Source organism: Panthera onca, chromosome E2 (genome assembly GCF_046562875.1).
Source record: "Panthera onca isolate mPanOnc1 chromosome E2, mPanOnc1 haplotype 2, whole genome shotgun sequence".
Taxonomy (NCBI): Eukaryota; Metazoa; Chordata; class Mammalia; order Carnivora; family Felidae; genus Panthera; species Panthera onca.
In genome coordinates this window covers 46,995,912-47,008,834 of record NC_138353.1, presented here as the reverse complement: position 1 = coordinate 47,008,834, position 12,923 = coordinate 46,995,912, and the positions used below count along the sequence as shown (strand labels likewise).

The window sequence follows — 12,923 nt, the reverse complement described above, 5'->3', positions numbered from 1 at the left end:
ACAGAATCTGAGAAAAGCTCCAGGCTCTGAGCTGTCAGCACAGAGCCCGATGCAGAGCTTGAACCCATGAACTGTAAGAGCATGACTTGAGCTAAAGTTGGATGCTTAACTGACTGAGCCACCCAGGCACCCTGAGCTTTGAAATTTAAATCTAACAGTCATTGGTTACAATTTTGCCCAAAGCATTATTGTCATTTGTTGTGATGGCATGCTGGTCTTGCCCAGAACGCCGCAGATTCACGGAGGAGAAAGGCCAAGGCAGCCTGACGCAGGGACTTACCGAGAAGGGCTGGCCCCCGAATTGTCATGCCAGAACCACAGGCTGTGCAGTTCCCCTCAAGAGGACTGAGTACTGAGGAGGAAGATATCCAGATGCTCTGGCTCAAAGAAAGACTGCCTTCTCGGGGTCACAAAGGTGATGGGTCTCCCTCTGCCCCTCTGATCCATAGAGGGTGATAACCACCTAAAACATGATAAGCAAAGATAAAATGCAGGAAGCTCTCAGAGGATTCTTGGGGTTTATCCCTAAGGAGAAGGGAGAAAATAGAGTTGTACTGAGATGAAGTCTTTGGGGGGTTGGGCAAGTATGGCAGACTCTGCCAATGTCCAGTGTAGAACTAGGAGCTACTCTCGTAAGTGCTCCTGGACACCGGGGCGTCACTGGGTCAGGGCACATCTTGGGCGATAGGAGACACAAGGCAAGGAGTGAAGAACATTCATTTCGTTAAGCTTAGCTGGCATGGTGGCCCTTCTTCAATAGCCAGTGGAGACCTGCAGGAGGTAGTGAAACAGAGCTGGGGTCATTATCAGCCAGGACAGTGACCTTCACCTGTAGGAACAGCAGAACCAAGAAGGATCTTCACCTAGTGTAGACACTGCTTCCTCCAGCTAAGAAGCAGGAGGATGCACGGCTCCAGCTTTGGCACCTCGGTGAACATCAAGGGTGGCATGCGGGTACAAGATAAACAAATAAGAGACCTAAGTGATGAAGCAGGGGATGAGGGCTCAAGTCCTGGGTTGATGCCTCTGAAATGAAATATTCATAGAATCAGCTGATCAGGTCTTGGCCTTAGAAATACTTCCACCTCCCGCCTGCCCAGGTAGGGTTATCACACGGTGTGGAGGACACCTAGTTAAACCTGAATTTCAGGTAAACAATGAATCACTTGGGAACAGAAGTACTAAAAATGCACGAGTTACATAAAATTCAAATTTAACCGGGTGTCCTATATTTTTGTTTGTTAAAACTGGCAACTCTATACCCATGGCTGGAAAGAAATGGATGGCATGTATTCTAGAATCCCCAAGTGTAAGAACACATAAGAATAAGGAATGCATGGAACAGAAATTAACAAGAGGCTGTCATCAGAAGATTTGTTGTTGCTGTTGTTCCAAAACGAGATTCCATACAGGTTTTTTCTATATTGCAGTTACATGGAATTCTAATTTTACTTACACCTGACTTTCACATCCAATGTATAAAGTGAGATAAACTTCCATTTGATTTTAAGTTCTCTAGATGTTCGGGCTTATTCCTAACTTAAATGAATCATATGAGAGTTCAACCTCTGCTAAAGAAAAAAAAAAAAAGAACATAAAGAGTTAAATTGCGAAGCCCTGAGACAGGAAACGTGAAGAGAAATTTAAGAAAAAAGTCGCACTCGAATTCCTATGCCACCGAGAATTCCTACCACTCTGCCTGCCTCTTCTGGTGAAGGTTTGTTGTTGTTGTTGTTATTGTTGTTTTTCCATCTTGTTCCACCTACTCAAGACACTATGCAAAACTTTTGGAATCAAAGTCATGACTGTCACCTGCATGTACTTTTGATCCTTCCTCCAAGCCCGCACAAAGGTGAGCATATAGAATCCTAAAAGGCTGGCTAGCAATGACACCCCAGCAGGGTTGCTGGTCACACGAAGGAGCAGCTTGATAGTGTCTTCAATGTTCACCATCCGGGGCACAATGAAGAAGTCGCTGCCAAAGTAGGTCAGGCGGTTACAGTGACCTCAGGCAGTTACTGTGTCCTCAAAACTGTACTCTGTGGCCCAACCTGCAATTAGAATCAAGACATTGACTCTAACTGAACAGAGTGCTAAGGAAGGGACAAACATAAAACACAAACACATGCAATTTAGGGAGGGAAAACAATGTCCGGGCCGTGCATTTACCACTGGGGGTAAAATAGTGTATGTGGATAGCAATCTGGAAACCTCTAGCAAACCTGGAGAAGCACAAATTCTCTGAATCCTACCATTCCAGGTCTGAACCCACATCTTTGGGGAACTCTGCACATGTGCACAAGGAGACATGAGAAAGGTTTCTGTCAGCATTGTTCATAACTAAAAGATTGGATGGGGCACCTGGGTGGCTCAGTCGATTAAACGTCCCACTTCAGCTCAGGTCGTGATCTTGTGGTCCGTGAGTTCGAGCCCCGCGTCGGGCTCTGTGCTGACAGCTCAGAGCCTGGAGCCTGTTTCAGATTCTGTGTCTCCCTCTCTCTGACCCTCCCCCGTTCATGCTGTCTTAAAAATAAATAAACGTTAAAAAAAAAAAAGATTGGAAACAACCTATATATATGGCCAGTAACAGCAGAACATACAAACAAGCAAGTAGAGGACTCTTACTGCGTGCTGATGGGAGTAATCTACAGCAGTTAACACGAATGAGGTAGAGGGGCTTCTGGGGGGCTCAGTCAGTTGAGCGTCTGACTCTTGATTTCAGCTCAGGTCATGATCTCATGATTCACGGGTTTGAGCCCCAGTCAGCTTCTGCACTGACAGCATGGAGCCTGCTTGAGATTCTCTCTCTCTGCCCCCCTCCCCCACTCATGCTCTCTCTGTCAAAAATAAAAAATAAATAAATAAAATAAAGAGACAACTTCCCCTTTAAGAAAAAAGAAATTGTCAGAGCTAGATATAGCAACGTGGATAAATGCTGAGTGAAAAAAACAAATTAAAGGAGGATACGGTATAGATGATGCCATTTACAAAGAGACCAAAAGCATGCAAAACCACACTCTCGTATCTATGTTTGTCAGTCTCCCTCCCTGGAATGTAAGCTCAGGAAGACACTGTCTTGTCCATCACTGTATCTCTAGTTCCTAGATATGGGCCTGGTGCGTAGAAGATGCCCGGTAAATATGTGCTGAAGGAATCAGTACAAATGCTGAGTTCAGGACAGTGGTCGCCCTTTGGTAAGTGGGAGAAAACAAGACTGGACGCGGATACATAGAGGGCTTTGATTATTCCAGAGTGTTTTATTATTATAAAAAAATCTGAACTATACAGAGCAAAATACCAACTTTGTGATAAAGCCAGAGTATTTTATGTTTTTATTATATTATTCCCTATAACTTCCTTATAACTTCCACATGTTGTAACATTTCTTCACAAAAAAGTATCTTCAGGGACACCTGGGTGGTTCAGTCAGTTAAGGGTCCGACTCTTGGTTTCAACTCAGGTCATGATCTCGAGGTGTGTGGGTTTGAGCCCAGAGTCGGGCTCTGTGCTGACAGCATGGAGCCTGTTGGCGATTCTCTCTCTTCTCTCTCTCCCCCTCCCCCACTTGTGCTCGCACGTGTTCTCTCTCTCAAAATAAACTTCAAAAAATATGTATTTTTAAAAATGTTACTAGGCAATCAAATGAAAATTACCAATTCCACGTTCGATTGTGCAGATAAAAAGCTTCAAATATTGTCAGTATGACTGGCTGCTTTCCAAGGCACAAGGTTAAGTTCTGGGTGCCGGGTCTATCTCTCACCCTCTGTCATCCTGCTCTCGGCAGCTCTCTTCCCCGCACGGGGTCCCAGCGTTGTGCAGGGGGCTTGTTAGAAAGGCCACTCAGGTCTTGCCCCGATTTATTTCACCAGAAACTGCAACCTAAGGGGCTCCCAGGTAGAGGATTTGCTCGAGAGGCTCTGCTCCAGCTCTTCCGAAATCCCTGCCGAGGCCACGAATGGCGCAGCTGCCTTCCACAGCATCCTCTTTTCCTCTCTTCACATGTGAATGACCCTCTCTCAGCTCTTAACCAACAGCCTCATTATTTCCAGAACTTTACACCACAGTCTTGGTGCGACTGAACCAGGACTTAAATCAGATGGGATCACACAGAATCACCCGTGCGAAAATGCAGGGCGCCATTTTAAAGTGAGCAGACCCCTGGAACGAGGTGACAATGAGAAAAGTCCCCACCTCGCCTGGAATGTACAAGAATCTGCCAGCTTATTTTTACAAAAGCTCTCTTTAATTAAGCAGGAAATTTGTTTACTTTTACCCGCAACATATTTAACACTTGCAGAATTTAACAGTGTCCACCTACTGCTTTTTTAAAAAAATTGTTTTAAAGTTTATTTATTTTGAGAGAGAGAGAGAGAGCGTGAGCATGCACAGCTGGGGAGGAGCAGAGAAAAGGAGAGGCAGAATCCCCAGCAGGAGCTGTGCCATCAGTGCAGAGCCCAATGCAGGGCTCGAACTCACATACTGGGAGATCATGACCTGAACTGACATCAAGAGTCAGACACTTAACTGACTGAGCCATACAGACCCCCCTACGTACTGCTTCTTTTATCTAGAACTGTCAGATTCACCCTGGACTGAATATTTGAGAAGGAAATAACAAATATAAAGTGTAAGCCTGCTCCGAAGAGACACACTTTCCTGGCCCGCTACATGCAATCTTCTTTTTTGCCAGGCCGATTTCTCTCCCTCCTGATGCTTTTTCTTTCTGGGCCCCTCGAATGAGGTAACAGATGCTCTGCATTTCATGCCAGCTGGGGCAGAAGAGAAAGAGAAGTGGTGTGGCTTCTTACTTGGCACGCTATGGTCTCCCACGTGCTGTTGTGGCTGTCCCAGAAATGACAGCGAGTGACCGCAGTTGTCGCCAAGAGCAGGGTGGGTGTGCGCTGCGCACTCTCCTGGCTTTTATTCAGCACAGCTGTTGTGTAGTAGGTGCTGCTCCCATACTGCAGACTCTCTGGAGCCAGCACCCCTGTACATTCCTCATCTGAGAACAAAGAACAGGGCTTACTTGCATTTCCATTGGGACAAAATTACTATCAGAACGCTCCTTCTGAAGGATCTATTGTTATTATTATCATTATTTTACAAGTGGGGAAAGGATTAAGCTTAGAATTACAAGACTTTCAAGAAAATGACCAGTTGAACAACCTGGGGTTCTGAGTTTCTCCCATTCCAATAAAAAGCTGTGTTCTTTTGACAGATGAAGATTTAGGTCTAATGAGTCAGAATATATGATGAGTTTTAGAAAAATGAATGAATTACACACCCAAACGAGTAGCTACAAGACGGAGCTAAAAGAAGAAGCCTAAGAACGAAGCAAGGATGGGAAGAGTGTGGTTCCAGGAAAGAGCCCTGATTCGAGGCCCAGCTCTGTCACTAGATGGCTGTTAAGGGCTAAGGCAAGTCACACCATCTCCTTAATGTTCTCATCTTTCCGACAAAGTCTCCGGACCAGAGGATGTCTAAGATCCCCAAGGGACATGATATTGCCACGACTGGCAAGGAAAATGGAGCGCATGTTCTGAGTCGGAAAGAGCTTGCCTGTAACACAGACAGAACTTTATACCCGGGAGCCCAGGATGAAAGGTGCTGCCTCAGGTACTGTGTCTAAGAGCAGGAATCACCTAAAAAGTGATCATTCGTGTTAGCGAGGCCTACAAAACAGCCAGAAGCTTGTTCAACAAGAGAAGACTGTAATGAGAGGGGATTATAACATGCTTTATATTTTATAACATGGTTATTGCCACTCCTCCACACATTTTTTAAATGCAAACAGTAGCTCTTTATTAAGACTCTTCAGTATTACAATAAATTGATTTTTAATGTTTATTCTTGAGAGAGAGAGAGAGAGAGAGAGAGAGAGAGCATGAGTGGGGGAGAGGCAGAGAGAGAGAGAGGGGGAGGGAGACACAGAATCCGAAGCAGGCTACTGGCTCCAAGTTGTCAGCACAGAGCTCGATGCAGGGCTCGAACTCACAAAATGCAAGATCATGACCTGAGCTGAAGTCGGATGCCTAGGTGCCCCAGTACGACATTTAAAGTTGATATCCAGTGAATATGTTTTTTGGTCAAGTACATCTAAGGCACTATTTATGTATCTCAGAAATTCTTAACTTTTTATATATGTCTCAAATTCTTCACTTTTCTAAGCCACAGTGTAGTCATTTTGATATTAAACCAAGATTTACTGAGGTATCTCTGGCCTTACCCAAATCTAAGATTAGAAATAAAATTGGAAATATATGTGTATGTGCTGGAATTTTACTTCTCAACATTATGCAAAGTTTCAACCATATGGAAAGTTGACCCATTTAATCACTGACCCATTTAATGTTAATTCTAGAATTAACATTTTACAAAATTTGCTTTATCACATATATATCTGGATCCCTTCCACAATCCATCTTTTAAAAAAAAAAATGTGTTTCATGGTCATATATATTCCCACATGTGATAAAATTACATGGAATAAACAAACATACAGGAGTACAGGTAAAACTGATGAAATCCAAGTAAGGTCAATGCATTGTATCAATGTCATTTTCTGGTTAGGATATAGTGGTATAGTTATACAAGATGCCAGCATGAGGGGAAACTGGGTAAAAGGTATGAGCTCTCTCTTTTATTTTTCACAATTGCATGAGAATCTACAGTTATCTCAAAATAAAAAGTTGAAGAAAAAGAAGAAAGAAATGCATTTCAAAGTAAGTTTCTGATTGGGGTTTTACCTTTTTGCCATACCTGATTCTTTGGAAGAGTGATGTTCAGGTTGAAGTGAGTGTGGTTAGGCTGATACTGGAACCCCAGGTAGAGCGTCATTAAAAGGGGACTTTCAGGTTCTATGCACACGATCAGGGATTTCTCCAGGGAAGTGATGCTCACTGTCATAATAAAATGGTCTGAGCTCATGTTGATGCTGGTGGGATAGATTTCCACGCTAACATTTCTCCACAGCATGATCTAGAATGAGACAGTTAACCAATCTTCAAGATGGTTCATCTGTTGATGCCTTTCAGTCTCCTTTCTAGTGATAATGGAATGTAACTTCCTAGGTATTCCTCCATGAATATCTGTAGGGATTAAGGGAGAGTATATAATCTCAGACCTAAAACACCTCCTAAAGGTAAGGTAGTTCTTGTAAAACTTCCCAAGTGAAGATGTGAATAATAAAATAATGGCACTGCCATGAATCTAAAATGGCTTCCTTCTATCCTATTCTCCAAGAATTCCTGTTCCTTTCTATTTCATTCCTTTATAATGAAGTCATACCTCAATATCTTCCACTAAATCATGGACTTGGAAAAATTTATGATTAGAGCTTAGCAACACACTTTCGATACTTCCAACAATGTTCTTGTCATCAAAATCCCTGAAGGAACTGAAGCTAGTCCTATTACCTAGAGACAAGAAAATTTGTTTCATCAGTTGCTGAAATCTATTACCTAACACCCCAAAAGGTAATAATGTATCAGATATCAGAGATTAAAGTAAATGTTGGGATTTTCCCCTTGCTAATATCTCAACTGAAATAATATTTCTCATTATAACATCATACAAGGAAGAATTAAAGATGAGTCATTTACTTGTGACCCTCAGAATTATTATTTTTTAACATTTTTATACCTGGAGGATTCATTATTACTAGGAAGGAAGTATTCTGCTCTCCAGGATAAGACAGCAATCTTGCTCTTGTTTGTTAGGTAAATGCCTAAAGAAATACACTATATACTGATATGGATAAGTTGGTATAACGAGTCAATACTTATTCAGATATTCCTAGCTTCATATATAAATAGTGAAGAGTTGAGATCAATTCAAACCATAACACAGAAACTCAGTTAAATCCAGAAGTCTGTTTAATGCTTCCAACCTCTACAGTGGCTCATTTTTTTTTAAGGTTCACTTACTTATTTTTGAGAGAGAGAGTACAAGAGCAAGCACACACATGCACATGAGCAAGGGAGGCGCAGAGGGAGAGGGAAACAGAGAACCCTAAGCAGGCTCTGTGCTGTTAGTGCAAAGCCCAATGCGGGGCTTGATCTCATGAACCGTGAGATCATGACCTGAGCTGAAACCAAGAGTCAGACACTTAACAGAGCCACCCAGGCACTCCTCCATTTTTAAGTGGCCTCCATTCCTGCCATTGTAAAACAGAAATCCATGACACCCAGCCTGCTCGTTTGGTCTGGCCAGCTTACGTATCATGGTGCATCCAAACGCCTGTAGCCATCAATCCCAACTCCATTTGGGTCAGAATCAATTTGACACTCACTTGAACATTAAATCCTGGTTGCCTGTTCAAGAGCTCTTCCAAAGCTGAAGCCCTTGAAAAGCCTAACCTCACAGGTGCTGGGGACCCTAGAGTATAGGAGCTCAGGGGCCAGGTTGACATGTTTTGGCTAATGAAGGAGAAATTAAATGGAAATCAACTTCTGTGTGTTTTCTAAAGATCAGAAACCTAAAATGAACCACTCTCCCCCTCCTCCTCTGTTACCTGCTCAGCATCAGAGAAGCAATGATAGAGGTCAAAGTCACTAAAGACTCAGAAAACTGGCTCTGCTGTAGAAATGTTTCTTTGATCTTCCCAAGGGCCAGCAAGGCCATTTCCAGCATATTTTCTACCTGCATTGAGAAGGAAATACCATGTGACCTGTGTGGCCTTTGTGGATAATGGTTTTGAAGGGGTTGGAAGGAGGACAAAGACCTGGACAGTGACATATTGAAAGATGACATTCTTTTTTTTTTTTTTTTTAAACGTTTATTTATTATTGAGAGACAGAGAGAGACAGAGCATGAGCATGGGAGGGGTAGAGAGATGGGGAGATACAGAATCTGAAGCAGGCTCCAGGCTCTGAGCTGTCAGCACAGAGCCCAACGTGGGGCCCGAACTCACAAACCGTGAGATCATGACCTGAGCTGAAGTTGGACGCTTAACCGACTGAGCCACCCAGGCGCCCCTGAAGATGACATTCTTTGCAAAGGACCCAAAGAAAGTATTTGTAGTCTGGCTAAAGACTCGCCATCCTTTGTATCAACTAACAGGGCCATCCAAGAAAATATTTCTTTGTCCCATGATATAAGCTTCTCTAGACCTACTTAAATTTTTTTTTTTTTTATTTATTTTTAGTAATCTCTCCACCCAGCATGGGGCTGGCACTCACGTCCTGGAGATCAAGAGTTGCATGCTCCACCGACTATGCCAGCCAGGCACCCCTGCCTGTGACCTACTTATGAGAGGTTTTCACAAACAGTTTTATTACAATGAAATTCACAATACAAATCACCCAGTTAGAATATACAAGTCAATGTTTTTTTAGTATATTCATAGTGCAACCATCACCATGATCTAATTTTAGATCATTTTCATCTCCCTAAAATAAACCCAGTACCCAAGTACCCAGCAGCCAGCTGTCACTGTCCATTCCCCTGTCCCTATACCTCCCCCCCACCCAGCCCTAGACAACCACCAATCTACATTCTGCATCTAGAGATTTGTCTCTTGTGGACATTTCATAAAATAGAATCACAATACGTGGTCTTTTGTGCCTGGCTTCTTTCACTTGGTGTAATGTTTTCAAGGTTCACCCATGTTGTACTGCTTCATTCTCTTTTGTTGCTAATGTAACAAATATAACACATTTTACTTATCCATTCCTTGGATCATGGACATTTGGGCTGTTTCCACTTTTTCGCCGTTTGACTGTTTGAATCATGCTGCTACAAACACGACCGTGCAAGTTTTAGTGTGGACATATGTGAGCCTATTCCAAGGAGTGGGATTGCTAGGCCACATGGGAAGTTCCTTTTTTAACCTTTTGGGCAACTGTCAAACTGTTTCCCAAAGTGGCCGTATCATTTCACAATCGAATAATGTACGAGGGCTTGAATTCGTCTGCCTCCTTGCCAACACTTGTTACTGTCTGTATTTCTGGGTACAAAGTGGCATTTTATTGTGGTGTGATTTGCATTTACATAGACCGATGATGGTGAACATCTCCTCAAATGAATACAGAAATGCAAATCAACACGAAAATGCAAGTTTAATTTACTGAGTGTCTACTATATGCCAAACACCATACTGAGCTCTTGTCACTGGATTATAGCACTAGGGAAGTTTAGCGCACAGATGAGACAGTGAGGAAGACCCAGAGCAGGCCTAACAGTGGTCTCTTCAGTGGTGTCGCTTGGCAGGAGACTCTTTAGAGATCTAGGAAGAGGCCGTGTGATACCTGGATCTGCCAAGATTTAAAAAGTTTCTAAACCGAGTTCGACATCAACATGTACTGTACCTACCTGCTCAATGGCATGCTTAGACCTCTGTGGACTTGCTCCAGCAGCTTCCATCACAGTGTCGAGGGACTCGGAGAGGCAGGCAGTTGGGGGTTTTTGAAACCCAGACTGCTTTGCTCTGAAATGTGCTCTCTGGTGACTTCTCACTCAGGTAAACATGAGGACTGATGACACTAACCTGGGAGATTTTGGAAGCAAACACACAGCCCCGAGCTGTTTCTGACTGTTTTAAATTTACTTCTGTTCTTCTTATAAGGAGTTCAATTTCTTTATGCATTTCAATGCATTTTTTAAAATATTTATTTATTTTGAGAGAGAGAGAGGGGTGGGGATAGGGACAGAGAGAGAGAGTGAGAGAATCCCAAGCAGGCTCTGAGCCATCAGCATGGAGCCCGATGTGGGGCTCCATCTAATGAACCCCGAGATCATGACCTGAGCCGAAATCAAGTGTCACATGCTTAACCCACTGAGACACCCAGGTGCCCCTCAAACGCATTTTTATAAAATGCAATATTACAGGAGTGTGTGGCTGAACATGGAGCCTGCTTAGGATTCTTTCTCTCCCTCTGCCCCTCTCCCATCCCTGCACTCTCTCTCTAATAAAAAAAAAAAAAAAAAAGAAAAAGGAAAAGGGAAAAAAAAATTCATAAAAAACCCCAGTATTACAACTTGGCAGCCAAAGAAAATATATTACATCTTACCTATAGGAAGGATTTTTATTTTATGTTATTCTTTTTAAAAATTAAAAAAAAACTTTTAAATGTTTATTCATTTTTTTGAGAGAGAGACAGAGTGCAAGCAGGGGAGGGGCAGGGAGAGAGAGGGAGACACAGAATCCAAAGCAGGCTCCAGGCTCTGAGCTGTCAGCACAGAGCCTGATGTGGGGCTCAAACTCATAGACCATGAGATCACAACCTGAGCCGAGGTCAGAGGCCCAACTAACTGAGCCACCCAGGTGCCCCTAAAAGTTTTTAAAAATATATTTATTTTTGAGAGACAGAACATACAATTGTACACCCCCCCCCCCCCCACACACACACACAGAGTGGGACAGAAGATCTGAAGCAGGCTCCATGCCCTGACAGCAGAGAGCCCAATGTGGGGCTTGAACTCACAAGCCATGAGATCATGACCTGAGCTGAAGTTGGACGCTTAACCAGGCACCTCTGTATTTCAGGTTATTCTAAGGAACTCGGAGAACCCTCCTGGAGTGGTAAGTAGATCAAATACCTAATTAACAAAACTAAGCTAAAAACAGGCAAAGAGCAGTATTGGCTTAAACACCAAGTAAATGATCCTTTGAAACTCAAAAAAGCACTCAAGATAGACTTAAAATAGAGATCAAGAGAAGTTCTGAATGAAACTGAAAACCCCAATTCTCCTTTCTGGAGGCTGTTCTTATGCAAAACAAGTGAGAAGGTTAAGCAAATGGACAGAATATCCACTGCGAGTCCTACTATTTTTGTTTTGAAATGTTATTTTTGTTTTCAAAGTTACATTTACTAAAGACTTCTGCATTTAAAAAAAGAAATAATAAAGTTATAAAAAACATGGGCACAAAATATTTGCAACATCTGTAACAAAAGGTCAACATCAACAATAAATAAAGCTCTCTTACAGACAAGTAAGTAAAATGACAACCCATTGTGGGGGAAATGGACAAAGGACATGAAGAAGCCACTGAGAGGAGAAATACACATGGTCAATCAATATATAAGATGACGTTCGGCCTCCTTTGTAATCAGTAAAATGTTCCTTCCTTTTCTTTCTTTTCTTGCCTTTGAAATTAGAAGTGTGGGGCAACAGTTGGTGGGGATATAAAACAGTGTCCTTTAAGAGACAATTTTGTCATCCACTGAAAATTTAAAAGCCCCTCAATTCTATTTATGCCATTCTATTCCACAGAAACATGTGCGTAAGTACTTAGTGATGTAGGTACATGGAGGCTCGTGGATATGCTATTTGTGAGAGGAGACAAACAAAAAAATGTCCAAATGCACATTAAGAATAATTGGTTCACTTATGTGTACTGACACGAAAAGATATGCATGACACAGCATTAGACAAAAAAAAAACAAGGGGCTGGGGCTCATGGGTGGCTCAGCTGGGTGAGCCTCCAACTTAGGCTCCAGTCATGATCTTGTGGTTCATGAGTTTGAGACCAGCATTGAGCTCTCTGCTGTCAGTGCAGAGCCTGCTTCAGATCCCCCATCCCCGTTTCTACCCCTCTCCTGCTCTCTCTCAAAACTAAATAAACATTAGAAATATTTTTAAAAAGGGGGGAGCTAAAAAATGTGTATACTTTAATGCCATTTTTGTTACAATAACAAACCTGTTTACACATAGAAAAAATCTGGCAGGCTATGTAGAGCAAATTAATAATAATCTGATAATATGGGAATGCAAGCTGGTGCAGCCACTCTGGAAAACAGTATGGACGTTCCTCAAAAAACTAAAAATAGAACTACCCTACGACCCAGCAACTGCACTACTAGGCATTTATCCACGGGATACAGGTGTATCGAAGGGACACATGCACTCCCATGTTTATAGCAGCACTATCCACAATAGCCAAAGTATGGAAAGAGCCCAAATGTCCATCCATGGATGAATAG

The 12,923-nt window shown here is 42.6% G+C and overlaps 1 protein-coding gene across 1 annotated transcript in view; it reads right to left on the bottom strand.

Moving 5' to 3' along the window:
- Positions 1 to 12,923, bottom strand: part of PKD1L3 (polycystin 1 like 3, transient receptor potential channel interacting) — an 80,142-nt gene that overhangs the window by 46,861 nt on the left and 20,358 nt on the right. Inside the window, 11 exon segments of the mRNA XM_081791423.1 lie at positions 281 to 390; positions 392 to 463; positions 715 to 790; positions 792 to 829; positions 1,813 to 2,010; positions 2,013 to 2,051; positions 4,809 to 5,002; positions 6,747 to 6,978; positions 7,288 to 7,408; positions 8,513 to 8,640; positions 10,334 to 10,486. Of these exon segments, the coding sequence (XP_081647549.1) occupies positions 281 to 390; positions 392 to 463; positions 715 to 790; positions 792 to 829; positions 1,813 to 2,010; positions 2,013 to 2,051; positions 4,809 to 5,002; positions 6,747 to 6,978; positions 7,288 to 7,408; positions 8,513 to 8,640; positions 10,334 to 10,486 (1,361 nt within the window).